The sequence below is a fragment of the Mobula birostris genome, chromosome 14, assembly GCF_030028105.1.
Source record: "Mobula birostris isolate sMobBir1 chromosome 14, sMobBir1.hap1, whole genome shotgun sequence".
Classification (NCBI taxonomy): Eukaryota; Metazoa; Chordata; class Chondrichthyes; order Myliobatiformes; family Myliobatidae; genus Mobula; species Mobula birostris.
In genome coordinates, this window is record NC_092383.1 from 3,914,021 (window position 1) to 3,939,721 (window position 25,701).

The following is a 25,701-nucleotide window of genomic DNA, read 5'->3' on the forward strand; positions in this document are numbered from 1 at the left end:
CTATTTAACTGTATGTTAAATTTAATTTTTCTAAAAGGGCAGGAAGTGTGGCTTGGTAAAGAAAGTTGCAGATTCAGTGAGTCCTAACCTAATGATCAAATTATCATGTAATTGACAGTTGGAGTTGTTAATACACACCTGCATTCGGGCTTTGATACATTCTGCTGACTTCAGTGGTTGATATTCATGTTACCAAGTTCCTAAACTTCTTAAGAATTGTGATGAAAGTTCAGCAGCTTTAGGGAATGAGATTAAGCAACAGAGGTGCATGGCATTTGTTACCTGTCTTGGTGACTATGGTGTCACCAACAATTGTGACTTTATTGAAGGACAAAGTGAAAACTGAGAAAAATCTCAGTTGGTCAGGGAGCATCTGTGAAAATAGAAACATAACATTTCTGGTAAAAGTCTCTTCAGAGTGAACAAATTACTTGAAATGTTTATTTTCCTTTTGTGGATGCTGCCTCATTCGCTGAATGTTTCCAGCATTTTGTGTTTTTATTTCAGATTTCCATTATGGGTAATTTTTTTTGTTTTTCATTGAATGACGAAAGTGACTTGATGAAAGTTTTAGACACAAAATAAATGTATTTTTCCATACCTTAATTTTGCTACACCCATCCTACATTGACTTTTGTAAATTTTGCATGCTTTTTTTTTTCATGCGGTTGATGTTTAGAGATCTTTTGCAGGATGTTAGGGGTAAATTTGTCCCGGTGAGGAAGATAAAGAATGGTAGGGTGAAGGAACCATGGGTGACAAGTGAAGAGCTTAAGAAGAGGCTGAGAAGAGCAAGAAGGGGGCATGAGAAGGCCTTGGCGAGTAGGGTAAAGGAAAACCCCAAGGCATTCTTCAGTTGTGTGAAGAACAAAAGGATGACAGGAGTGAAGGTAGGACCGATTAGAGATAAAGGTGGGAAGATATGCCTGGAGGCTGTGGAAGTGAGCGAGGTCCTCAATGAATACTTCTCTTTGGTATTCATCAATGAGAGGGAACTTGATGATGGTGAGGACAATATGAGTGAGATTGATGTTCTGGAGCATGTTGATATTAAGGGAGAGGAGATGTTGGAGTTGTTAAAATACATTAGGACAGATAAATCCTCGGGGCCTGACGGAATATTCCCCAGGCTGCTCCACGAGGCAAGGGAAGAGATTGCTGAGCCTCTGGCTAGGATACTTATGTTCTCGTTATCCACGGGAATGGTACTGGAGGATTGGAGGGAGGCGAATGTTGTCCCCTTGTTCAAAAAAGGTAGTAGGGATAGTCCGGGTAATTATAGACCAGTGAGCCTTATGTCTGTGGTGGGAAAGCTGTTGGAAAAGATTCTTAGAGATAGGATCTCTGGGCATTTAGAGAATCATGGTCTGATCAGGGACAGTCAGCATGGCTTTGTGAAGGGCAGATCGTGTCTAACAAGCCTGATAGAGTTCTTTGAGGAGGTGACCAGGCATATAGATGAGGATAGTGCAGTGGATGTGATCTATATGGATTTTAGTAAGGCATTTGACAAGGTTCCACACGGTAGGCTTATTCAGTAAGTTAGAAGGCATGGGATCCAGGGAAGTTTGGCCAGGTGGATTCAGAATTGGCTTGCCTGCAGAAGGCAGAGGGTGGTGGTGGAGGGAGTACATTCAGATTGGAGGATTGTGACTAGTGGTGTCCCACAAGGATCTGTTCTGGGACCTCTACTTCTCGTGATTTTTATTAACGACCTGGATGTGGGGGTAGAAGGGTGGGTTGGCAAGTTTGCAGACGACACAAAGGTTGGTGGTGTTGTAGATAGTGTAGAGGATTGTCAAAGATTGCAGAGAGACATTGACAGAATGCAGAAGTGGGCTGAGAAGTGGCAGATGGAGTTCAACCCGGAGAAGTGTGAAGTGGTACACTTTGGAAGGACAAACTCCAAGGGAGAGTACAAGGTAAATGGCAGGATACTTGGTAGTGTGGAGGAGCAGAGGGATCTTGGGGTACATGTCCACAGATCCCTGAAAGTTGCCTCACAGGTGGATAGGGTAGTTAAGAAAGCTTATGGGGTGTTAGCTTTCATAAGTCGAGGGATAAAGTTGAAGAGTCGCGATGTAATGATGCAGCTCTATAAAACTCTGGTTAGGCCACACTTGGAGTATTGTGTCCAGTTCTGGTTGCCTCACTATAGGAAGGATGTGGAAGCATTGGAAAGGGTACAGAGGAGGTTTACCAGGATGCTGCCTGGTTTAGAGAGTATGGATTATGATCAGAGATTAAGGGAGCTAGGGCTTTACTCTCTGGAGAGAAGGAGGACGAGAGGAGACATGATAGAGGTGTACAAGATAATAAGAGGAATAGATAGAGTGGATAGCCAGCGCCTCTTCCCCAGGGCACCACTGCTCAGTACAAGATGACATGGCTTTAAGGTAAGGGGTGGGAAGTTCAAGGGGGATATTAGAGAAAGGTTTTTTACTCAGAGAGTGATTGGTGCGTGGAATGCACTGCCTGAGTCAGTGGTGGAGGCAGATACACTAGTGAAGTTTAAGAGACTACTAGATAGGTATATGGAGGAACTTAAGTTGGGGGCTTATATGGGAGGCAGGGTTTGAGGGTCGGCACAACATTGTGGGCCGGAGGACCTGTACTGTGCTGTACTATTCTATGTTCTATGTAATATTAGGTTTCTATCAACTTCCACACCACAGTTCACATACAGTCATTTTGCTGATCAGAAAGACTTATAGTGTCTTAACAGGTGTGGTGAATTCTTGTGTGAATGTCCAGAGGATACAGAAAAGTCTGAATCCGTTCTCATTAACGTTCTTGCGTACAGTTTACTGAGCTTTTAGCAGAAGACTGGAAATGGTCTGTTCCTCTCTAATCCCAGCAAAGTGGCTGTCTTGAGATCAGATCATTGACTGAGGGTTGAGCTGTGACTTTCTGGATTTCTGAGCTGAATGCCTTAATAATATGCTACTGGTAAAGTTTTCAAGGATTTAAAAGATTTAATGTTTCTTTAAGGGACCCAGTTTCTCGAAGAGATTTGCCCTCTGTGCAAAGCTGTAGTTACATCTATTCTCGGGTGTTTTTGGTATGAGTTATTGTCAAATTTTATTTGATAAAGTGCAGCAAAGCATCTCAGAACAGTTTGTCACATTTATGGCTGGAAGTTGTTGCATCAAAGAATAGTTCTTTAAGTTGTGTTTGTTTCCATAGGACAACTGGGACGATGATGAGGAGGAAAAGAAGCCACCAGTCAAGCCAGGTAAGAATGAAGATTGCTTTATAATTATGACTAGATGGGGAGCTGCATTTTGTTTTTAAAAAGTTCAGAAAATCATTCAATACAAAACTAGGCCATATCAGCCCACCTCGTCCATGTCAACCATGGTACCAATAACGCTCATCGTACTTGTCTGCTTTAGACTAGTATTCCTCTACACCTTTCCAATCCAAGGATTTGTTCAAACGTCTATTAAACATTTCAATCATATTTGTCAACTTTCCAGATATCCACTATCCTATGTGTGATAAGCCCATCTCCTTTATATTCTCCACTCTCGCTTTCAACCTGTGCTCTGCAGTTCTACACTTCCTTGCTCTGGGGTGGGGATGGGGGCAAAAAAGCTCTGGCTATTTATTCTATCTTGTGTTCCTCAGAATTTTATAGACCTCTGGGGTTACCCTTAGCCTCCTTCATTCCACTGAGAATGAACCCAACCTGTCTAATTTCTTTTTGTAGCTACATTCCAGATAAGATCCTGGTGAATGTCTTTTGCACTCTTGTTATCACATGCTTCCTGTAGTGTAGTGGCCTGAACTACATAGTGAACCAAATGCATTCCAACCAGTGTTTATACAGATTCAAGTTGATGTCAATTCCTTGGCCTGTGAAAGTAGGTATATTAAATGCCTCCTTCTCTGCCCCATCCATGTATGATAGCACTTTCAGGGAGCTATGGACTTGCATTCCAAGGTCCCTCTAATGCTCCCACCATTTCCTCTGTTTTGGGAGAATCTGACTTCCCAAATGCATTACTCACAGACCTAGGATTACGTTCCATTTGAAGCTGCTCTGCCTGGCTTTCTAGATGACCTATGTTCCACTGTATCCTTGGACAACCTTCTTCACAATTTAAGCCTCCACTAATATTTGTGTTGCCTGCAAGCTTTCTAATCAGACCACGTTCAAAATACAAAGTAAATTTATCCAAGTACATATATGTCACCATTTACAACCCTGAGATTCATTTTCTGGTAGGCATACTCAATAAATCTATAGAATAATAAGTATAATAGAATCAATGAAAGACCACCCAACTTGGGCATTTAACCAGCATGCAGAAGACAACAAACTGTGCAAATACAAAAAGAAATAATAATAATAAAAAATAAGCAATAAATATCAAAAACATGAGGTGAAGAGTTATTGAAAGTGAGTCCATTGGTTGTGGGAACATTTCAATGATGGAACAAGTGAAGTTGCCCCCTTTGGTTAAGAGCCTGATGGTTGGGGGTTAATAACTGTACAATTTTGGTGGGGTGAGTTCTGAGGCTCCTGTAGCTTTTCCTTCTTCCTTACGGCAGCAACAAGAAGAAAGTATGTCCTGGTAGTTGTGGATGTTGGTGAGGGACGCTGCTTTCCTGTGACAGCATTTCATGTAGATTCTCATCCAAGTCTTTTGCTCATAATATAGACAGTGAGTACTTGTTGAATGCTAGTCTCTGTCGTACACCAGTCAGAAAAACACCCTTGCACCACAACTCTGCCTCCTATCATTTAGATTTAGATTATGAGGACACTCAGTCCTCGTTTATTGTCATTTAGAAATGCATCCATTAAAAAATGATACAATGTTCCTCCAGAATGATATCGCAAAAAAAATGACAAACCAGAACTAAAACTGACAAAACCACATAATTATAACATATAGGTACAACAATGCAAAGCAATACCATAACTTGATAAAGAGCAGACCATGGCCATGGTTAACAAAAAAAGTCTCAAGATCCTGATCGACTCATCATCTAACACAGACAGCAGAAGGGAGAAACTCTCCCTGCCATGAACCTCCAAGCGCCGACAACTTGCCGATGCATTGGAAGCACCGGACCGCAGCTGGCTGAGTCTGTCTGAAAACTTCGAGCCTCTGACCAGCCCCTCCGATACAGCCTCTCTGAGCACCATCCTCTGCCGAGTGCTTCGACCTCACCCCGGCCGCTGAGCAACAGGCAAAGCCGAGGACTCTGGGGCCTTCTCCTCCAGAGATTCTGGACCACACAGAAGCAGCAGCAGCGAAGCAGGCATTTCAGAAGTTTCTCCAGATGTTCCTCCGTGATCTCACATCCGTCTCCATCAAATCAGGATTGTGCACAGCACCCTACTTGACTGATAACAGACATCAGCACCGGAGTGGCTGCTGCAAGCTGCGTGTGCCGCCATCTTCTTTTCCTCCTATCATCAAACCAGTTTTAGATTCAGTTTGCCAGCATGCCTCAGATCTCTTGTGCCGTAACCTTTAGGACTAGTCTACCATGTGGGACCTTGTTCAAAGCTTTACTAAGGTCCATGTAAAACATATTTAATGCCCTGGCTTTCATGAATTTTCTTAGTTGCAATTTTCAGTCGGGTTTGTGCGACATGATTCTCCCCCCACTGAAAATCATGCTGACTCCTAAACTGCTAATCAGCCCCTGCCTTTCCAAGTGAACACAAATCCTGTTTCTCAACCTTCTCTGACACCTTCTCAACCACTGATACCAGGCCCACTGCCCTATAGTTTGCTGGCTTGTCCCTGGCCTCATTTTGAACTACAAAAGGACAACATTAACTATCTTTCAGTCTTGTTGAGTATTGTGAGCAGTTTTGGGCCCCATGTCTAAGAAAGGATGTATACATACTGGCATTGGAGAGCATCCAGGGGAGGTTCACAAGAATAGAAATGAAAGCATTAACTATAAGGAGCACTAAAAAATTGACGACTCTGGCCTGTACTCGCTGGAGTTTAAAAGTAAGGGGTAAGGGGTGATTTCATTGAAACCTACTGAATATTGAAAGGCTTAGAGTGGACATGGGGAGTGTGTTTCCAATAATGGGAGAGTCTAGGACCAGAGGGCACAGCCTCCGAATACAATGTTCCTTTTGAACAGAGATGAGGAGGAATTTCTTTAGTCAGAAAGTAGTGAATCTTGGAATTCATTGCTTCAGACGGCTGTGGAAGCCGAGGCATTGGGTATATTTAAAGTGGAGGTTGATAGGTTTTTGATTAGTATGGGTGTCAAAGGTTGCAGGGCGAAGGTAGGAGAATAAGGTTGAAAGGGATAATAAATCAGCCCTAATGGAATGACGGAGCAGACTCTTAAGTCGAATGGCCTTATTCTGTTCTAATGTATTATAGTCTTTATGATTTTCTGGTACCGTATTGTGGACAACGATACTGTGAAACTCTGAAGATTCCTTGCCTAGCCAGCTTCCTTGCTATCTCACTCTTAAACTTCCGCTGTTTTCCCCTCTTTTAGTTGTTTTCCATCTACTTGTGGCAGGTCCTATGTTTCATGATTGAAATTTGCCTCGCCGCTCTTTGCACCAGAAGTTTAGGACCCAATCTAATCAGATAATATAAGCAAACAACAGGAATTCTGCAGATGCTGGAAATTCAAGCAACACACATCAAAGTTGCTGGTGAACGCAGCAGGCCAGGCAGCATCTCTAGGAAGAGGTACAGTCGACGTGTAAGGCTGAGACCCTTCGTCAGGACTTGACTTTGTCATGTTAGGCAAAGCATGACAAACATTTCCTTTGCCTAACATGACAAAGTCAAGTTCTGACAAAGGGTCTCGGCCTGACACGTCGACTGTACCTCTTCCTAGAGATGCTGCCTGGCCTGCTGCGTTCACCAGCAACTTTGATGTGTGTTGCAGATAATATAAGGCCTGACTTGATATTTCAGACTTGCTCAAGCATTAAAGCCTTTGGTCATTAGAATATACATTTGAAACCTAAATCAAAAAATGCTGGAAATATTCAAAATGCCTTGTTGTGTTTTTGTGTAAGGAGGAACTGCTTTTGGGCTGTAATATTAACCCTGTTTATCCCTGTAAGGATGCTCTAAATTCAAAGTAAATTTATTACCAAATACATATATGTTACCATATACAACCCTGAGATTCATTTTCATACTCAATAAATCCAGTAACCAAAATAGAATCAATGAAAGACTGCACCCAGCACGGTGGACGAGTGCAAAATGGACGGCGAACTGTGCAAATACCAAAGAAAGAAATAGTAATAATAAATAATTCAGCAGTAAATTTGAAGAACGTGAGATGAGTGTTTGAAAATGAGTCCGTAGGTTGATACTGAGTCTATAGGGTGCTGTTTGACTTGCTGAGTATTTCCAGCTCTTTTCAGATTTCCAGCAAATGCTATAATTGGCTTTTCAAAGTTCATGCTTCATACAACCTTGAGATTTGTCTCCTCACAAGCAGCCCCAGAATAAAGAAGTACAATAGAACCCATTAAAATAATGAATAACCATAATATAGTTAATGAAAGACTGCACGCAACAGGATAGACAACCAATGAGCAAAAAGACAAAAACTATGCAAATACAAAAATAAACTTTTAACCTTTGAATTAATCAATTTGAACTTTGAACAGTGTTAGGATGCTTATTTTGTTCTGTGCATGGGGACCTCAATTATTTTTGCTTCCCTTACTGAACTGAAAGTCGAGTGCATTGGATTAAGCTTTATTATCAACAACTTGTATGGCTTGAAATTTGTTCTGTGGCAGCAGTACAGCACAGACATAACATTACTATAAATTGCTCAAATCGCGCCAAAAATAGGGAATAACGAGGTAATGTTAATGATCATGGGTTCAGGAATCTGATGGCAGAAGGGAAGAAGCTAATTCTGAATTATTGAGTGTGCATCTTAAGGCTCCTGTACCTCCTCCATGGTGGAAGTAATGAGAAGCGGGCGTGCCCCAGATGGTGAGGGCCCTTAATGATGGATGCTGCCTTCTTGAGGCACCATCTTTTGAAGATGTCCTTTTGAAGATTTTGAAGCTTTCTGGTCAGGACTATTCACAAATATAGGTCAGTTGTGTGAGTATCAGAGAGATTAAGAACAGATTAAGAATTAAAGCTGAAGTCAACCGTTTGGCCTGCAGTAGATGTAATATTGCAGATGGGTGTGAAATTGCAAAGCTAATTACATCATCTTTACTCATCACTAATAAAATGATAGCTTGTCCTGTCACCACCTACGGTGCTGATCTTTCTCGAATTCTTATCACAGAAGTCAAGGTTTCAGAAAAGAAGAAATTAAGTGACAGGATTAAGGAGAAGGAGGAGAAAGAGAGGCAACAAAAGAAGAAAGCTGCAGCGCTAAAAAATGTAAGTTGCTGTTTCTTTACTGGGTGAAACGTTTGCAATCATCTCCACCAGCAGAGGGCTCCGCTGGGGAACTGTATCCTAAAGGATATGAATACTATAAAGACCTGCTGTAGCGTTCAGCATTGGCAAAATTGTGGAGTCAACGGGGAGCAGTCAGGATGTGCACTGTGGCTGAAAACTCTTAACCCCGCCCTTGCAAGTTGGGGAATGCTTAAGAGAGATTTAACTGAAACAATTACTCACTGTGTTGCAGATGTAATGTGGCATTGAGGATGGGTAGTTTGTTTTATCATCATGGGGCCTATGTTACTGGCTTCTGTGTTTTTTTTACTGTACATAAGTTATATGTTAGCTGATCTCAGGTCAACATCACTGCATTGGTATTTAGGCCACACTGCAGTGATAATTCAGTCCCCGTGGGTCATTACAGTTATTAAAATTTGATGCCATATTTTTAACACAAATGGTGAATGCAGACATGTTGTACCACTACCTCTTACACGTGTAAATTTGGGGATTTCTAATCGGACAGTCCATCCAGGAACAGGTGTGGGTTTATCATGCTGTGTAGCTGGGTGGACTTACCTTCTTCATTCAGTCCTTGCTTTCTTTGAGGGAATAATTTGTTCTATTTGATAACTGTTTTGAATGATAATTAGATTTATTACCGCTGACGTATGTCGTGGAAATTTATTGTTTTGCAGCAGCAGTGCCAAATATGTTTTAAAAAAAATGACTAAGTTACAATAAGAAAAATAAAAAAATAAGTGCAAAAGGTGCGATAGTGTTCATAGGTTCTCGGTCCATTAGGGATAAGGGTTTGTTGTCCCTCTATATTGTCATACAAGTTTTATGGTATTATAAATTTCCCATCTTGATGAATCAAAAGCCCATTTTCAGTAGTAGGGAAGAATATCAGTAGAGGATTTACCCCAGGGAAAATGCTTCACATCTTTCTGGGCTACCTTTTCCTAAAGGTTTAGGAGTTATTGAAAGCTAATCCCTATACGGCTGTTTTGCAACTGATTGCCTCTTTCTCCACCACCCACTTTTCCTCTCAATGCAATTCAGGCCGAGACCCTTCATCAGTCCTGATGAAGGGTCTTGGCACAAAACATCAGCTATTTACTCTTTTCCATAGATGCTGCCTGGCCTGCAGCATTTTGTGTGTGTTGCTTGGATTTCCAGCATCTGCAGATTTTCTCTTGTTTGTGATTGGACACCTTTCCTCTCACCTGGTTTTACCTGTCACTTGCCAACGTATACTCCTTCCCCTCCCCCCACCTTATTATGGCTTCTTCCCTTTTTTTCCAGTTCTGGTGAAGGGTCTTGGTCTGAAACATCAACTGTTTATTCCTCTCCACAGATGCTATCTGATCTGCTGAGTTCCTCCAGCATTTTGTATGCATTGCTTTAAAGCTGTTGTCCATACAAGTGACAATGAAGGTATTGGATTGCTGGGGGGAAAAACAACTGATTCACTAGCATTCTTTAGAAAGAAACATCTTTACCCAATCACGAGAAAATCTGCATATGCTGGAAATCAAAAACAAAACACATAATTTATAAGATTAACTCAGCAGGCCAGGCAGCAGCTAACAAGAGTAAACAGTTGACATTTTGGGCCGATACCTTCTTCAGAGTTGGAAAGGAAGGGGGGAAAAGTCAGAGTAAGAAGGTGGGAGGGAGGGAAGGAAGAAGTTCAAGATAGTAGGTGATAGGTGAAATTAGGAGGAGGGGATGAAGTAGACCTGGGAAGTGAAGGAGATAAAGGGCTGGTGAAGGATGAATCTGGTAGGACAGGGCAGAAGACCATGGGAGAAAGGGAAGGGGAGGAGCATCAGAGGGAGATGATGGGCAGGTAGGTAGGTGAGAGAGGGAAACAGGAATTGTGAAGGAGAGGATGGGGGCAATTACCAGAAGTTCGAGAAATTGGTGTTCATGCCATGAGGTTGGAGGCCACCTAGATGAAATATAAGGTGTTGCTCCTCCAACCTGAAGTGGTCTCGTCCTGGCAGTAGAGGAGGGCATGGACTGACATGTCAGAATGGGAATGGGAGGTAGAATTGAAATGGGCGGCCACTGGAAAGCTTGCTTTATGTGATGGACGAAGTGAATGTGCTCGGTGAAGCGGTCTCCCAATCTACGTCGGATCTTACCGATGTACAGGAGGCCACAACTGGAACATTGTATACAGTAGATGACCCCCAGAAATCTTGCAGGATGGGAAAAGCTATAGTCTGGATAGCTGTGAGAGTCATTGGATTTATATGATATAAGTTACCTCTTCCTACTTTGTCACTTGTAAAAATGCTATCCCCTTCTCTCAGTTCCTCCAGTCTCTGGCGCATCTGCTGTCAAGGTTGGAGGCTTTTCATGTCAGAATAACTGACATGTCCCACTTCTTCAAAGAAAGGGGCTTCCCTTCCTTCACCATCAACGCTGCCCTCACCTGCATCTCTTCCACTTCGTGCACATCTACCCTCACCCATCCTGCCGCCGCCACACCAAGGATAAGGTTCCTTTTGTCCTCACCTACCACCCCTCAGCTTCTGCGTCCAGCACATAATTTTCTATAACTTGCGTCATCTCTAACGAGATCCCACACCAAGCGCTTTTTTCTCCCGCACCCCCACCACACCACTTTCCATTTTCCACAGGGATCACTTCCTACGCGACTCCCTTGTCCACTTGTCCCTCCCCACTGATCTCCCTCCGAGTATTTATCCATGAAAGCAGAGCAAGTGCTGCACCTGCCCCTACACCTCCTCCCTCACTACCATTCAGGACCCCAAACAGTCCTTCCAGGTGAAGCGACACTTCATTTGTGGAGTCTATTGGGGTCATCTATTGTATCTGGTGCTCCTGGAGTGGCCGCCTGAATATCCGTGAGACCCGACGTAGATTGGGTGACCAGTTTGCTGAGCACCTTTGCTTTGTCCACCGTGAAAAGCGGGATCTCCTAATGGCCACCCATTTCAATTCTACCCATTCCCATTCTGACTTGTCAGTCCGTGGCCGCCTCTACTGCTGTGTTGAGGCAACACTCAAGTTGGAGGAACAACACCTTGTATAGCCTTTGGATAACCTCCACCCATGAATATGGATTTCTCAAAATTCCAGTAATGACCCCTCCTGCTCCCCAATTACCCATTCCCATTTCCCTCTCTCACCTTACTTCCTCCCCATCACCTCCCTCTGGTACTCTTTCCCCTTCTCTTTCTTCCATGGTCTTCCCTCATCTCCTATCAGGTTGACCCTTCTCCAAAACTCGCCCCCCCCCCCCCACCTTCTTACTCTGACTTCTCCCCTTCCTTTCCAGTCCTGATGGAGGGTCTCTGCCCAGAACATGGACTGTACTCGTTTTCTTTTTTGCTGCCTGGCCTGCTGAGTTTCTCCAGTAATTTGTCTGTGTTACTTAACGTCTTTAACCAGTTTAGGTCCATACTGGACTCCAGCATAACAGCAACCCTGCTGACGCTCAAGTGTCCTTGGCCTAACCTTAGCACCTTAGGCTCTCAATCAGCGGTTCACAAAAGCTATCCGTTCCCCCCCCCCCCCCCGCGGATATAGCTAGGGGTGGGCAAAAGGTGCTGCCTTCTGTCCCAAGAGTAAAAGAAATTAGAATATGTACAATAATGTGGGAAATTAAGAATTTAGCTGATCAGTTTGCTGATGTTACTGTAGGCACTTCATATTATAGCAGTCTAACATCTTTCTTAAGTCGTTAAAAGCGCAGGAACCACCCGTGCTCTCTACAGAGGAACAACTAGCAGAGAAACTTCGACTAGCGAAGCTACAGGAGCAGGCAGACTTGGAAGTTGCGAAGGAGACATTTGGTAAGCTGGCAATAAATGCTCTTTAAGTTAAATTTGGATACAGTGTTATTTGGATAGCTACTTGTTGATGGAGTATCCATGGTGATAGTGTGGCACTGCATGTGTGTCTAGTGCTTTCTGACATTATTGCGTTCTGTTTTCAATTGATTTTCAGTAAAGAATTGCTAGAACGGCCCTGCACAACAGTTGCCTTGTCTTTCATACTCTAGCATAGTATTGTTAACAGATCCAGATAGTGTGTAGCTGGTGACTGATTTGTTCAACTTGGCTAAGATGACCCAGAAGATCCCAACTTTAATCCCAGATCAGCTCAGAATTAACCCTTGTTAGCCAAGGGAATGGAAGATATAAAGATTAAAGATTAGCTTTATTTATCACATGTACATTGAAACCTACTATGAAATGTGTTGTTCATGAGGGTTGTGCTGGGCAACCAACAAGTGTCATCATGCTTTTTGGTGCCAACATAGCATACTCACAACTCACTCACCCTAACCCTAACCGTACATCTTTATTTCCCTTGTCTGATAGTTATAACCGTATAACAATTACAGCACGGAAACAGGCCATCTCGGCCCTTCTAGTCCGTGCCGAACTCTTACTCTCACCTAGTCCCACTGACCTGCACTCAGCCAATAACCCTCCTTTCCTTTCCTGTCCATATTGCTATCCAATTTAACTTTAAATGACAATATTGAACCTGCCTCAACCACTTCAGCTGGAAGCTCGTTCCACACAGCTACCACTCTCTGAGTAAAGAAATTCCCCCTCATGTTACCCCTAAACTTTTGCCCTTTAACTCTCAACATGTCCTCTTGCTTGAATCTCCCCCACTCTCAATGGAAAAAGCCTATCCACATCAACTCTATCTATCCCCCTCATAATTTTAAATACTTCTATCAAGTCCCCCCACAACCTTCTACACTCCAAAGAATAAAGGCCCAACTTGTTCAACCTTTCTCTGTAACTTAGGGGATGAAACCCAGGAAACAGTCTAGTAAATCTTCTCTATGCTCTCTAAATTTTGTTGACATCTTTCCTATAATCCGGTGACCAGAACTGTATACAATACTCCAAATTTGGCCTCACCAATGCCTTGTACAATTTCAACATTACATCCCAACTCCTGTACTCAGTGCTCTGATTTATAAAGGCCAGCATACTAAAAGCTTTCTTCACCACCCTATTCACATGAGATTCCACCTTCAGGGAACTATGCACCATTATTCCTAGATCCCTCTGTTCTACTGCATTCTTCAATGCCCTAACATTTACCATGTGTGTCCTATTTTGATTAGTCCTACCAAAATGTAGCACCTCACATTTATCAGCATTAAACTCCATCTGCCATCTTTCAGCCCACTCTTCTAACTGGCCTAAATCTGTCTGCAAGCTTTGAAAACCTACTTCATTATCCACAACTCCACCTATCTTAGTATCATCTGCATACTTACTAATCCAATTTACCACCCCATCATCCAGATCATTAATATATATGACAAACAACATTGGACCCAGTACAGATCCCTGAGGCGCACCACTAGACACTGGCCTCCAATCTGACAAACAGTTATCCACCACTACTCTCCGACGTCTCCCATGCAGCCACTGCTGAATTCATTTTACTACTTCAATATTAATACCTAACGATTGAACCTTCCTAACTAACCTTCCGTGTGGAACCTTGTCAAAGGCCTTACTGAAGTCCATATAGACAACATCCACTGCTTTACCCTCGTCAACTTTCCTAGTAACCTCTTCAAAAAAATTCAATAAGATTTGTCAAACATGACCTTCCACGCACAAATCCATGTTGACTGTTCCTAATCAGACCCTGTCTATCCAGATAATTATATATACCATCTCTAAGAATAATTTCCATCAATTTATCCACCACTGACGTCAAACTCACAGGCCAATAATTGCTAGGTTTACTCTTAGAACCCTTTTTAAACAATGGAACAACATGAGCAATACGCCAGTCCTCCGGCACCATCCCCGTTACTAATGACATTTGAAATATTTCTGTCAGAACTCCTGCTATTTCCACACTAACTTCCCTCAAGGTCCTAGGGAATATCCTGTCTGGACCCAGAGACTTATCCACTTTAATATTCCTTAAAAACGCCAGTACTTTCTCTTTAATTGTCATAGTTTCCATAACTACCCTACTTGTTTCCTTTACCTTACACAATTCAATATCCTCCTTAGTGAATACCGAAGAAAAGAAATTGTTCAAAATCTGCCCCATCTCTTTTGGCTCCACACATGGCCGTCCACTCTGATTCTCTAAGGGTCCAATTTTATCCCTCACTATGCTTTTGCTATTAATGTAATGGTAGAACCCTCTGGATTTATTTTCACCTTACTTGCCAAAGAACCTCATATCTTCTTTTAGCTTTTCTAATTTCTTTCTTAAGATTCTTTTTACATTCTTTATATTCCTCGAGCACCTCATTTACTCCAAGCTGCCTATATTTATTGTAGATATCTCTCTTTTTCTGAACCAAGTTTCCAATATCCCTTTAAAACCATGGCTCTCTCAAACTTGTAACCTTTCCTTTCAACCTAACAGGAACATAAAGATTCTGTACCCTCAAAATTCCACCTTTAAATGACCTCCATTTCTCTATTACATCCTTCCCATAGAACAAATTATCTCAATCCACTCCTCCTAGATTCTTTCGCATCTCCTCAAAGTTAGCCTTTCTCTAATCAAAAATCTTAACCCTGGGTCCAGTCCTATCCTCCTCTATAATTATATTGAAACTAATGGCATTGTGATCACTGGACCCGAAGTGCTCCCCAACACATACCTCCGTCACCTGACCTATCTCATTCCCTAACAGAAGATCCAACACTGCCCCTTCTCTACTTGGTAACTCTGTGTATTGCTGCAGAAAACTATGTTGCACGCATTTTACAAACTCCAAATCATCCAGCCCTTTTACAGAATGGGTTTCCCAGTCTATGTGTGGAAAATTAAAATCTCCCATAATCACAACCTTGTGCTTACTAGAAATATCTGCTATCTCTTTACAAATTTGCTCTTCCAATTCTCGCTCCCCATTAGGTGGTCTATAATACACCCCTATAAGCGTTACTAGACCTTTCCCATTCCTCAGTTCTTCCCAAGTAGCCTTCCTAGACAAGTCCACTAATCTATCCTGCCAAGGCACCACTGTAAGATTTTCTCTGACAAGCAATGCAATACCTCCCCCTCTTGCCCCTCCGATTCTATCACACCTGAAGCAACGAAATCCAGGAATATTTAGTTGCCAATCACACCCCTTCTGCAACCATGTTTCACTAATAGCTACAACATCATATTTCCAGGTATTAATCCATGCTCTAAGCTCGTCCACCTTTCTTACAATGCTCCTAGCATTAAAATAGATGCATTTAAGAAACTTTCCATCTCTTACTCTCTGTTTATCCCTAATGGTGCAAACAACTTTGTTATCTTTTTCTTCCTTCTCCCCTACATCTTCGGTCTGAATGCTCCTGTTCTCTGTATCCTGCCTATCCTCCCTCACACACTGTCTACTAGCTTTCTCTATTGGTGAACTAACCTCCTTTCTCCTAGTCTCTTCAATTTGATTCCCACCCCCCAACCATTCTAGTTTAAAGTCTCCCCAGTAGCCTTCGCAAATCTCCCCACCAGGATATTGGCCCCCCTAGGATGCAAGTGTAACTCGTCCTTTTTGTACAGGTCACACCTGCGCCAAAAAAGGTCCCAATGATCCAGAAACTTGAATCCCTGCCCCCTGCTCCAATCCCTCAGCCACGCATTTATCCTCCACCTCATTCCATTCCTACTCTTACTGTCGCGTGGCACAGGCAGTAATCCCGAAATTACTACCTTTGCGGTCCTTCTTTTCAACTCCCTTCCTAACTCCCTATATTCTCCTTTCAGGACCTCTTCCCTTTTCCTACCTATGTCATTGGTACCTATATGTACCATGACCTCTGGCTCCTCACCCTCCTACTTCAGGATATCTTGGACGCGATCAGAAACATCCCGGACCCTGGTACCACGGAGGCAAACTACCATCCGGGTCTCCTGACTGCGTCCACAGGATCGCCCATCTGACCCCCTAACTATTGAGTCCCCTATTACTTCTGCCCTCCTCTTCCTTTCCCTACCCTTCTGAGCTACAGGGTTGGACTCTGTGCCGGAGGCATGGCCACTGTTGTTTCCCCCAAGTAAGCTGTCCCCCCGCCACAGTACTCAAACAGGAGTACTTATTGTCAAGGGGCACAGCCACTGGGGTACTCTCTAGTACCTGACTCTTCCCCTTCTCCCTCCTAACCAGTATGGGGAACCTAGCAGCTGAATAGCCCGCCCACATGAAGGAAAAATTAACAAACCTTGTAACTTTGGTTGCAACATTTAGGAGAAGTTTTGAGAAGTACACGGATGGGCTATGGTCCAGGTGCGGGTCAATGGGACTAGGCATTGTAACAGTTTAGCACAAACTAGATGGGCTGTAGGACCCGTTTCTGTGCTGTAGTGCCCTTTGTCGCTATGACACTGATGCCTTGTCACTTGGTATGTTCTATCTCATTATGTTTTGTATTGTTCTGCTGAGCGTTGTGGGTATGCTACTTTGGTGTCGGAATGTGGTGGGGTGACACTTGAGGGCTGCCTCCAGTGCCTACTGGGGTGAGTTAGTTGTTAACGTGAATTCTACTTTTCACTGCATGTTTCAATGTACATGTGATAAATAAATCTTCATAAATAAATGCTCATGAGAAACAGCTAATTGTGCTTCAGATATTGACTGAAAAAGGGGACCTCAGCAGATCCCAGGAAAGAAAGGACAATGCCTATGGAGGAGCATTTACTGGCCAATTGGCCACTTCTCCCCTCTTCATTGGCTTGTTATTATTAACTGGAATGAACCTTTATAAAAATGTAGTTATATATGGAAACTTTGAAGGCTGTGGAGAAAAGAACGAAGTGCGGAACTGATTGGATGCCTCTTTCAAAGATCTGGCACAGGTACTAAGCACTGAACAACGAATTTTAAATAGTTGTACAATGTGGTGCAGTTCCACTGCTCTGCTATAGGTGGAGCTGAAGTACCATGGAAGCAGCATTGACATTTGAAGTCAGAACTTTTATGTCTGTTTGCAGTTAATTGCATCTTTGACTTTTGAGTGGTTCAATATGCAGGAAAAATGGTTTTCTATTGCCTTTACCTCATATGAGTAGTCTCATTTAATAAGAACAGTATCTGTCCATTCTGATTTTCCTGGTCCAAAGCTGCGCTGCTACACTTTATTTAATCATTTAAGCACATTGTTGAAATAGAATATCTCAGCTTTGGCATTTGGTGTTATACTTACAGCATTTTATTATAGTAGTGTACTTCTGTATACACTCAGTGGCCACTTTATTAGTTAACTCCTCTACCTAATAAAGTGGCCACTGAATGTATGTTCATGGTCTTCTGCTGCTGTAGCCCATGCAATTCAAGGTTCGATGTGTTTTGCGTTCAGAGATGCTCATCTGTGCACCACTGTTGTAATGTGTGATTATTTGAGTTACTATCACTTTTGTGTCAGCTTGAACCAGTCTGTCACTTCTCCTCTGAACTCATTAATAAGGTTTTTTTTTGCCCAAAGAGCTTCCGCTCACTGGGTTTTTTGCTTTTTGCACCATTCTCCATAAACTCTAGAGGCTGTTGTGTGTGAAAATCCCAGAAAGGTCAGCAATTTCTGAGATGCTCAGACCACCCCGTCTGCCACTAACAATCATTCCACCGTCAGTCACTTAGATCACATTTCTTCCCCATTGTGGTGTTTGGTCTGAACAGCAACTGAACCTCTTGACCATGTCTGCATGCTTTTATACATTGAATTGTTGTGTCAAGATTGGCTGATTAGATTATTTGCATTAACAAGCAGGTCTAGAGGTGTACCTAATGAAGTGTATGTTCAGAATGGTCAGCTGGGTTTTGGAATTAGTGTAGGTTTTACTAAAGGGTCAAGGAGTTTACAGCAAAGCTCGGGACTTTTGTTACAGTTCTGGACTTGCCATTTTATTTATTTCGAGATTTTATTCAGGGAAGAGTCTGTGCTAGTTCCAGTGTACTCTTGCTGCAAGAAGATAGGATCACTGATGGCATATGAGAGTCTCTCAGTTCATGATGAACCTGGTCTATCCTGTTTGAACCTGGTATAGTCTTCAAGGACAAATTGTGGGACCAGGTGAAAATAGAATTAGATGTTTACAGCCTTTTCTGTTTGGAAAAGCTGAATCATTTTGTACCAGATGCCATTTTCATTGTTATGAAACTGTAAATTAGCCCCTTTCAGCTGCTTTTATGGAAGTACTTTTCCTTGACAACCATTGATACACAATGTCTTGTCTCTAGGTTCTAAATAGCTGGGGTAATCTAATGAGTAACTACACCATGCTCACCATGAAGATTTGGATATCTTGTGTACTGTTATAACATGCAGAGAGCTACAGATAGCATTGATTGACTTGGTGGGAGTAGAGGAGTTGGGTGGGTATAATTAAGAGCCAGGTTGTCTAACCCCTTAGATTAATCTGATTTCCTGTAAGTTGCCCTTGGGGGAGTTGAAATAATGATTGTGGTAGTTTCCCCCAAGCCTCTCAAGAACCAGAACTGGTTAGAATAGCTTATTATTTTAATTGAATATTTGGAGATTGAATCGAGACCTTCGCAAGTCCCTTCTTCTGTCAGCTTGTGGCAACTGGAAAATCAGGGAACTGAAAACCTGAACACCAAAAAACAATCTGCTGATGCTGGCAACCTAAAATTAAAATACAGGTTGCAGGAAATACTCTGCAGGTGGGCTGCACCTGTGGGGAGAGAAACAGAATTAATATTTCAGATCAGAACTATGTCAGCGTTTGTTCTGACTAAGGATTTTGATCTGAAATATTAATTCTGTTTTACTTTGTACATATGTAGCTTGACCTATTGAGTGATTTAAAAACAGTGGGTTGCTGTGAAAACCTAGTTGTTCTATCAATACTATTCCAGGATAGGAAGCCTATTTCAGTGTTCAAACCCATTCCACTCAAAGGGTTGATGTTTCCACCGCTGTTCCTGTACAAGTGCTGGAGTTTCAAATTTTTAAAACTTGAGTTTGGTAGATTTTTGTTAGGTAACCACATTAAGGAGTATAGAACAGTGATTTACATGAAGCTGAGGTATTGGTTTAGTAAATTATAGTGCAGTGTCAAAGGGCAGACTGGCCGAGTCTTGTTCACATGTTCGTAAAGGACCATGGCATGTATAGACAGAAGATGCTGGAACCTCGAGTAACAAGCAATCTGCTGGAGGAAGCAGGACAATGAAATTGTTGATGGTTCAGGACTGAAACATCAACCTCGTTAGTATAGTGGTTAGTATCCCCGCCTGTCACACGGGAGACCGGGGTTCAATTCCCCGACGGGGATCCACTTAGAAAAATAGAGGGCTTTGGGTAAGCCTACGTAGTTCTAAGGTAGGGACATGTTTGGCACAGCTATGTGGGCTGAAGGGCCTGTATTGTGCTGTAGGTTTTCTGTGTTTCTCTGAATGGCAAGATTTTAACCCAAAACATCAACAATTCTTCCTTCCCCTGCAGATGCTGCTTGATGCTGAAGAACTACTCCTATCCTATTTGTTGCTAATGGCGTGTGTACGCACTAGAAAAATCAATGGACTGAGTGGCTTCTGGAGCATAGAACTTCTCATTAATGACATTGTTGTGAGGGTTAACAAGTTGGTTACTTGGAGACTGATTGGTTGGAGGCGAGGCATGAGATGGAGTCCCCAGCACATGACATGATTAGAGTGGGCAGTACTACCAGGGTGAAACGTACTGGCAACAGGTCATGTAGAAAGAGAACACTACAGCACAGAAACAGACCCTTTGGCCATTCAGACAAGTCCCATCGACGTGCACGCAGACCATAGCCCTCCATACCCTTCCTATCCATGTACCTACCCAACTTTCTCTTAAATGTTGAAATCAAACTCACATCCACCACTTCCTGGCAAGCTGGCAGCTTGTTGCACACTCTCTTGTGCTCTTAATTGAAGAAGATCTCCCCAGGTTGTCCTTAAACATATCACTTTTCACCCTTAACTGATAGCCTCTAGTTCTAGTCTTACCCAGCCTCAATGGGAAAACTCTATCTATACTCATAATTCTATGTACCTCTATCTAGTCTCCCTTCGTTCTCCTGTGCCCCAGGGAATAAAGTCCTAACCTGTTCAATCTTTCACTACAGGCCCTCAACTCCAGATCATTTTTCATCCTCATCCCCTAATGCTGGAAGGATGTATAAACAGGTTTGAATTAGAATGGTTTTGAGGTAGTTGGAGTCAATGGAAGTCAAAGTGCTCTAAAACAAGGAGCCTTTGAGTTTGAAAATTGGTAGGTAGTAAGGCTTAGAGCATAGAATGTAGAATACTACAGCACAGTCAGGCCCTTCAGCCCACAAAGTTGTGCTGAACTTAATATATACTCCGTGTAATTCCATTGCCCCAAACAGATCTCCAATTTTCAGATGTAGACCAGTTTTGCAGTTGGTTGAGGGATTATATTGAGCAGCACATATAAAATGCTGGAGAAACTTAGCAAGTCAGGCAGCATCTACGGAAGGGAATAAACAGTCGGTGTTTCAGGCATTAATTGTTTATTCCCCTCTGTAGATGCTGCCTGACTTACTGAGCTCCTCCAGCATTTTGTGTGTGGCTCTGGATTTCCAAGATCAATCTAACCCATCCCTCCCACATAGTCCTGATGAAGGTTCTCACCCCAAAACATTGACTGTTTACTCTCTTCTATAGATGTTACCTGGCTTGCTGAGTTCCTCCAGCATTTTGTGTGTGTTGCCTCCCACGTAGCCCTCCATTTTCCTTTCATCCAAGTGCCTCCAAGTTTCTTAAGTGTCCCTAATATACCTGCCTTAGCTTGTTAATAACCTGCTAAGTTAGTTTGGGTGAAAAAGTCTGGTAAGCTTTCCTGTGATATTAAACGAGGGTATTGGGAAAATTAAATTTTCTTACTTCAAGATTTAAGTGTCAATTTCCATACAGATGTAAGAAAATTAAGCATGTTTTGCACATCAGGGATTGAGCCCAGGTCATTGCAGGGGGGATTGTGGTGTGTGACCTTTCAGTAATTTGGCAGCATTTCTTTAGGAATTATGGGGAGCAAAGTGTGCTTTTTGCATAAAGCCACTTAAAGGTTCACAGTCCTTGATCCCTAACAGTAATAACAAGGAACCTCTTTTAAACACACTGGAAGAAATAATGGGAAACAGATTAGTTATTGAAGTAAACTCTCTTCTTTGTAATTCAATGGGCTTTAGGTTCCTGAAACACTTCAAATTTTCCAGAGTTTTGAACATTGGTTAATTCTGAAAGGGAATAGCCACTGACTCATGTCATCAATTAATTTCACTCTTGATGTTGGCTGCACTCAGATCCCCCGCTGAGCTGGTTTTGCTCATGCTTTGGACTGCATGTGGGAGGATTTTTTTAAGCATTTGTTTGTGCTGTAGCCTGTGAGTTTGTGCCATTATTTCCTAGTGAAGGCTGAGCTTTTCTGTGAATAGTTACTGGCTGAGGAAGCCGAAGGAAGAACCACAGAGAATTATGTTCTGCTTTAGGAAGGAAGTTCTACTCTGCAATGTTATGGGTGCCCAGGATAAAACTGGTCTTAAAATAAAGAATCTCTTCAGAAAGTGAACTTTCTTTAATATAAAGTTTATGTAAGACATTCTTTGTTTCACTGTTGGGTTTAAGTGACCCAAGGTAAACACTTGTATTAAATGTAGGGGTTGGGGCTTGGTGCTTCATAGACTCGACAGCTCCATGTGGTGATTTGATCCTTTGCCCCTTCCTCGGGTTCTTTGCTGCTTGTTACCATTGGTGGACCGGTGTAAAACCTGATAAGCCTAGAAGTGTTGGGTCTGACATTTTCCAGGGTCTCAGCAAGTGAAGTCATGGCTGTTAAAGGTGAAGTGATGAAGTGAAAGGTGAAGTAATGCTTCAGGGATAGTGGATCAAAGTGGAACTTTCTATGAATCAGTTGTAGGTGCATCACAAGAAGCTCATGTCCAGCCAATGAAGGTCAGTAGCATGACTGGACGTATAGTGAACAGGACCCAGTCAGACTGTCAACATCAGAAATATGCTGGCTCCTTGTTTTAGCCTCAAAGTACATCCCAATATTGGCATCCCTGCTCAGCCACTTCCTATCCTGTCATGACAATTACAAACCACGCAGCTTTTTCTCTGCTGCGACAATTTTCCTTCATCCTTACACTATGTAAAAATCCATTAATTACAAATTTGTTGTAAGAGTGTTTGGGAGCTGAACAGAGAAGAGTGTGCAAGAATCCAAGGTCTGCAGAGTGCCAAGGAGAAGTGCTGCATATTGTGATCTGACAGCCACCTTGGGCTGTGAAATGTCCTTGTTGCACACAAGATAAATCTGGGTCCCCTTGCCGCTGCTGCATCCTAACTCATATATAGATCATTGCCACAATAACAAGATCTAAAATGCAGTGGATTCCTGTTTGTTGGGCCATTGGTTAATAGGGGTAGCTGCTTGTTTTGGGCAACTCTTAAAAAACAAAAACAAATCAAGAAAATTGCCAGGATTCTCTTTGTTTATTTGGGACAAGATGCCGCTTAATTTGGGCAGGAGAGTTGCCAAACATATTCTAGCTAGCTTTAGTTGCATGCGCTTGTGTGGCCGTTATATGCTACGCTGTTACATACTTAGAGTGAATAGTTTTTTAAGTAGTGTCAGTTGTGTGTGTTCATGTTCAAAAAGCAGCGATTTTTGTCACTGATAGTTGGTGAGAAGTAAGCAGTAAGACAATTACAAATTGTTTTGCTCAGTGCAGTCTCAAGCATTCAGGCTTAGAGATGCCAGAAACTGCCGGGAGTGAAATTGAAATGATTTCACTACTTCAACAAGTTAGAAAATGTAAAGAATTTGAAGGTAATGGCAATCATCTTGAATATTGCAATGAAAATGAAGATTTGGAAGTTGCAGTTGTCTAAAGCATATGAAGGCAGTCCATTATCTGCACTAGGTGCTGATTTTGTTCATTGCGTACACTGGATAACTGCCTCTGACGATAACGAACCGTTTTGTAGTACTGTAGAAGTAATGGTAGTGTTCCAATTTGTTCTTGTTTTATTTAAACACATAATTTGTTACTTAGTTTGTCTTTTTTTAAAATACCTTTTTAACTATTTCCATGAAACTTCAGTTAATTGGGGCATCTGCTTAGTTGGTTCCAGTGTGTCCCAATTAACTGTAATCCACTGTAGTTTGTAATAAATTTTTATATGATGAAAAGATGAACGAAATTGTGGCAGAAAAATATCTGCATGGTGTGTAATGGGCATGACAGGATAGGGGGTGGCTGGGTAGGAATGCCAATATTGGAAAGTATTTTGTGGCTGAAATAAGGGCCCAGCATATTTCTGACTGGGGTCATTTTCACTGTGTCCAGTCACATTATAGGCCATCACTGGCTGATGTGAGTTGCATGTGGTCAATCTACAACTGATCCATGCAAGCTCGACTTTTGAATGAAAGAAAAGTGGAGGGTTATGTGAAAGAAGGGGTTAGATTGATCTTAGAGTAGGTTAAAGAGTTAGCACAACATGGGCAGAAAGAGTACAGAAAAAATTACAAGGAGCAGCTGAGCTATAAGGAAAGGTTGAATAAGTTAGAACATTATTCCCTAGAACAGAGAAGATTGAGGGGAGATTAGACAGAGGTATACAAAATTTTGAGAGTTTAGATAGGGTAAATGCAAGCAGGCTTTTTCCACTCGGGTTGGGTGAGACTGTAACCAGAGGTCATGGGTTACGGGTGAAAGATGAATTGTTTAAGGAGAACATGATGGGGGTAGTGAGTGTGGAACAAGCTGCCAGCACAAGTGGTGCATGCAAGCTCGATTTTAATGTTTAAGGGAAGTTTGGATAGGTACATAGATGGTAGAGGTGTGGAGGTCTATGGTCCTGGTGCAGGTCGATGGGAGTTCCTGGTGCAGGTCGATGGGAGTAAGCAGGTTGAATGGTTCAGCGTGGACTAGATGGGCCAACGAGCCTATTTGGTGCTACAGTTATACGACTCTGTCACTAAGCTTTGTGATAGGGGTTTGCTGTCCTTGTAATTTCTGCTGACTATAAGATTCTCAGTGAAAGCAAGTGTTGGTGTTGCTGAAGGTATTAACATGCATGGCGTCAAATCAAATCATCTCCAAAGGGTCATGTAATGAGTAGACTTTGTCCTGAAGTTGAATCATCATCTTCCAAGCAATTTGGTACAATATCTTCGTATAAAGCTTATGTTGAAATTTTATGTTGAAATTTTATGTTGACGGATGGAACATAGAACAGTACAGCACAGTACAGGCCCTTCGACTCTCAATGTTGTGCCAACCCTTTAACTTACTCCAGGATCTATCTAACTCATTTATCTTGCATAGCCCTCCATTTTTGTGTTATCAACGTGCCTATCTAAGAGTTTCTTAAATGTTCCTAATGTACCTGCCTCGACCACCACCCTGGCAACATGTTCAACACACCCATCACTCACTTTTTAAGAAAAAAGCTATCTTGCTATCTTTGACGTCTTGGCCCCCCCTCCCCCCAAGTTGTTTCCACCAAAACACTTTAAAATGATGCCCCTTTGTTATTAGCCATTTCAGCCCTGGGGTAAAAATCTCAGGCTGCCCACTTAATCAAGTCAAGTCAAGTCGCTTTTTATCGTCATTTTGACCATAAACTGTTGGTACAGTACACAGTAAAAACGAAACAACGTTCTTCCAGGACCATGGTGCTACATGAAACAACACAAAACTACACTGGACTAAGTGAGACAACACTCACTTAATCTATGCCTCTTAGCATGATCTTGCATTGCTTTGAATTTGTGGAAGTTTGTTGCTGTGGCCGATATTTATCCATTGGCGAGCAGCAGAAACATCACATTGGTTTATAATTTAGTTGCTCTTTTTGAGACTTTGCCTATTTGATGCTGTACTCTGTAAATATACATTTGGGTGTAACATATTTTAAGATTCTATGAATCTGTGATGGCCTTGGTCTCATTTCCTTTCCTCATTGGGTGGGGTGGGGTTAAACAATAAGTGTGTTTTTAAGCTTTTACACTTTGCTTTCTTACTTGGGGGAACTGGAATTTCAAGATCTGTCCAAATAAAAATAAATGCTGTTTCATATTACCTTCCCCCATCAGGCATGAACAATGTAACACAGTTTGGAATTGACTCCATGTACCCGTCTACTAGAGAAGACTTTGCAGAATTTGGAAAGCTCTTGAAAGAAAAGATTACACAGTTTGAAAAGTCTCTATATTATGTGGACTTCTTGGAAACATTACTCAGAGATATTAGCCTTTCATGTAAGTTGATTCAGATCGTTCTGCTAGTTTGTATATTTTGGACATTTCCAGATGCTGGTAAC

At 42.2% G+C, this 25,701-nt stretch overlaps 1 protein-coding gene across 1 annotated transcript in view; it reads left to right on the forward strand.

Moving 5' to 3' along the window:
• Positions 1 to 25,701, forward strand: part of LOC140209661 (eukaryotic translation initiation factor 3 subunit J-like) — a 44,047-nt gene that overhangs the window by 9,342 nt on the left and 9,004 nt on the right. Inside the window, exons 3-6 of the mRNA XM_072278003.1 lie at positions 3,187 to 3,235; positions 8,275 to 8,372; positions 12,097 to 12,211; positions 25,475 to 25,639. Coding sequence (XP_072134104.1) covers positions 3,187 to 3,235; positions 8,275 to 8,372; positions 12,097 to 12,211; positions 25,475 to 25,639 — 427 coding nt within the window. The remainder of the gene's footprint in view (positions 1 to 3,186; positions 3,236 to 8,274; positions 8,373 to 12,096; positions 12,212 to 25,474; positions 25,640 to 25,701) is intronic.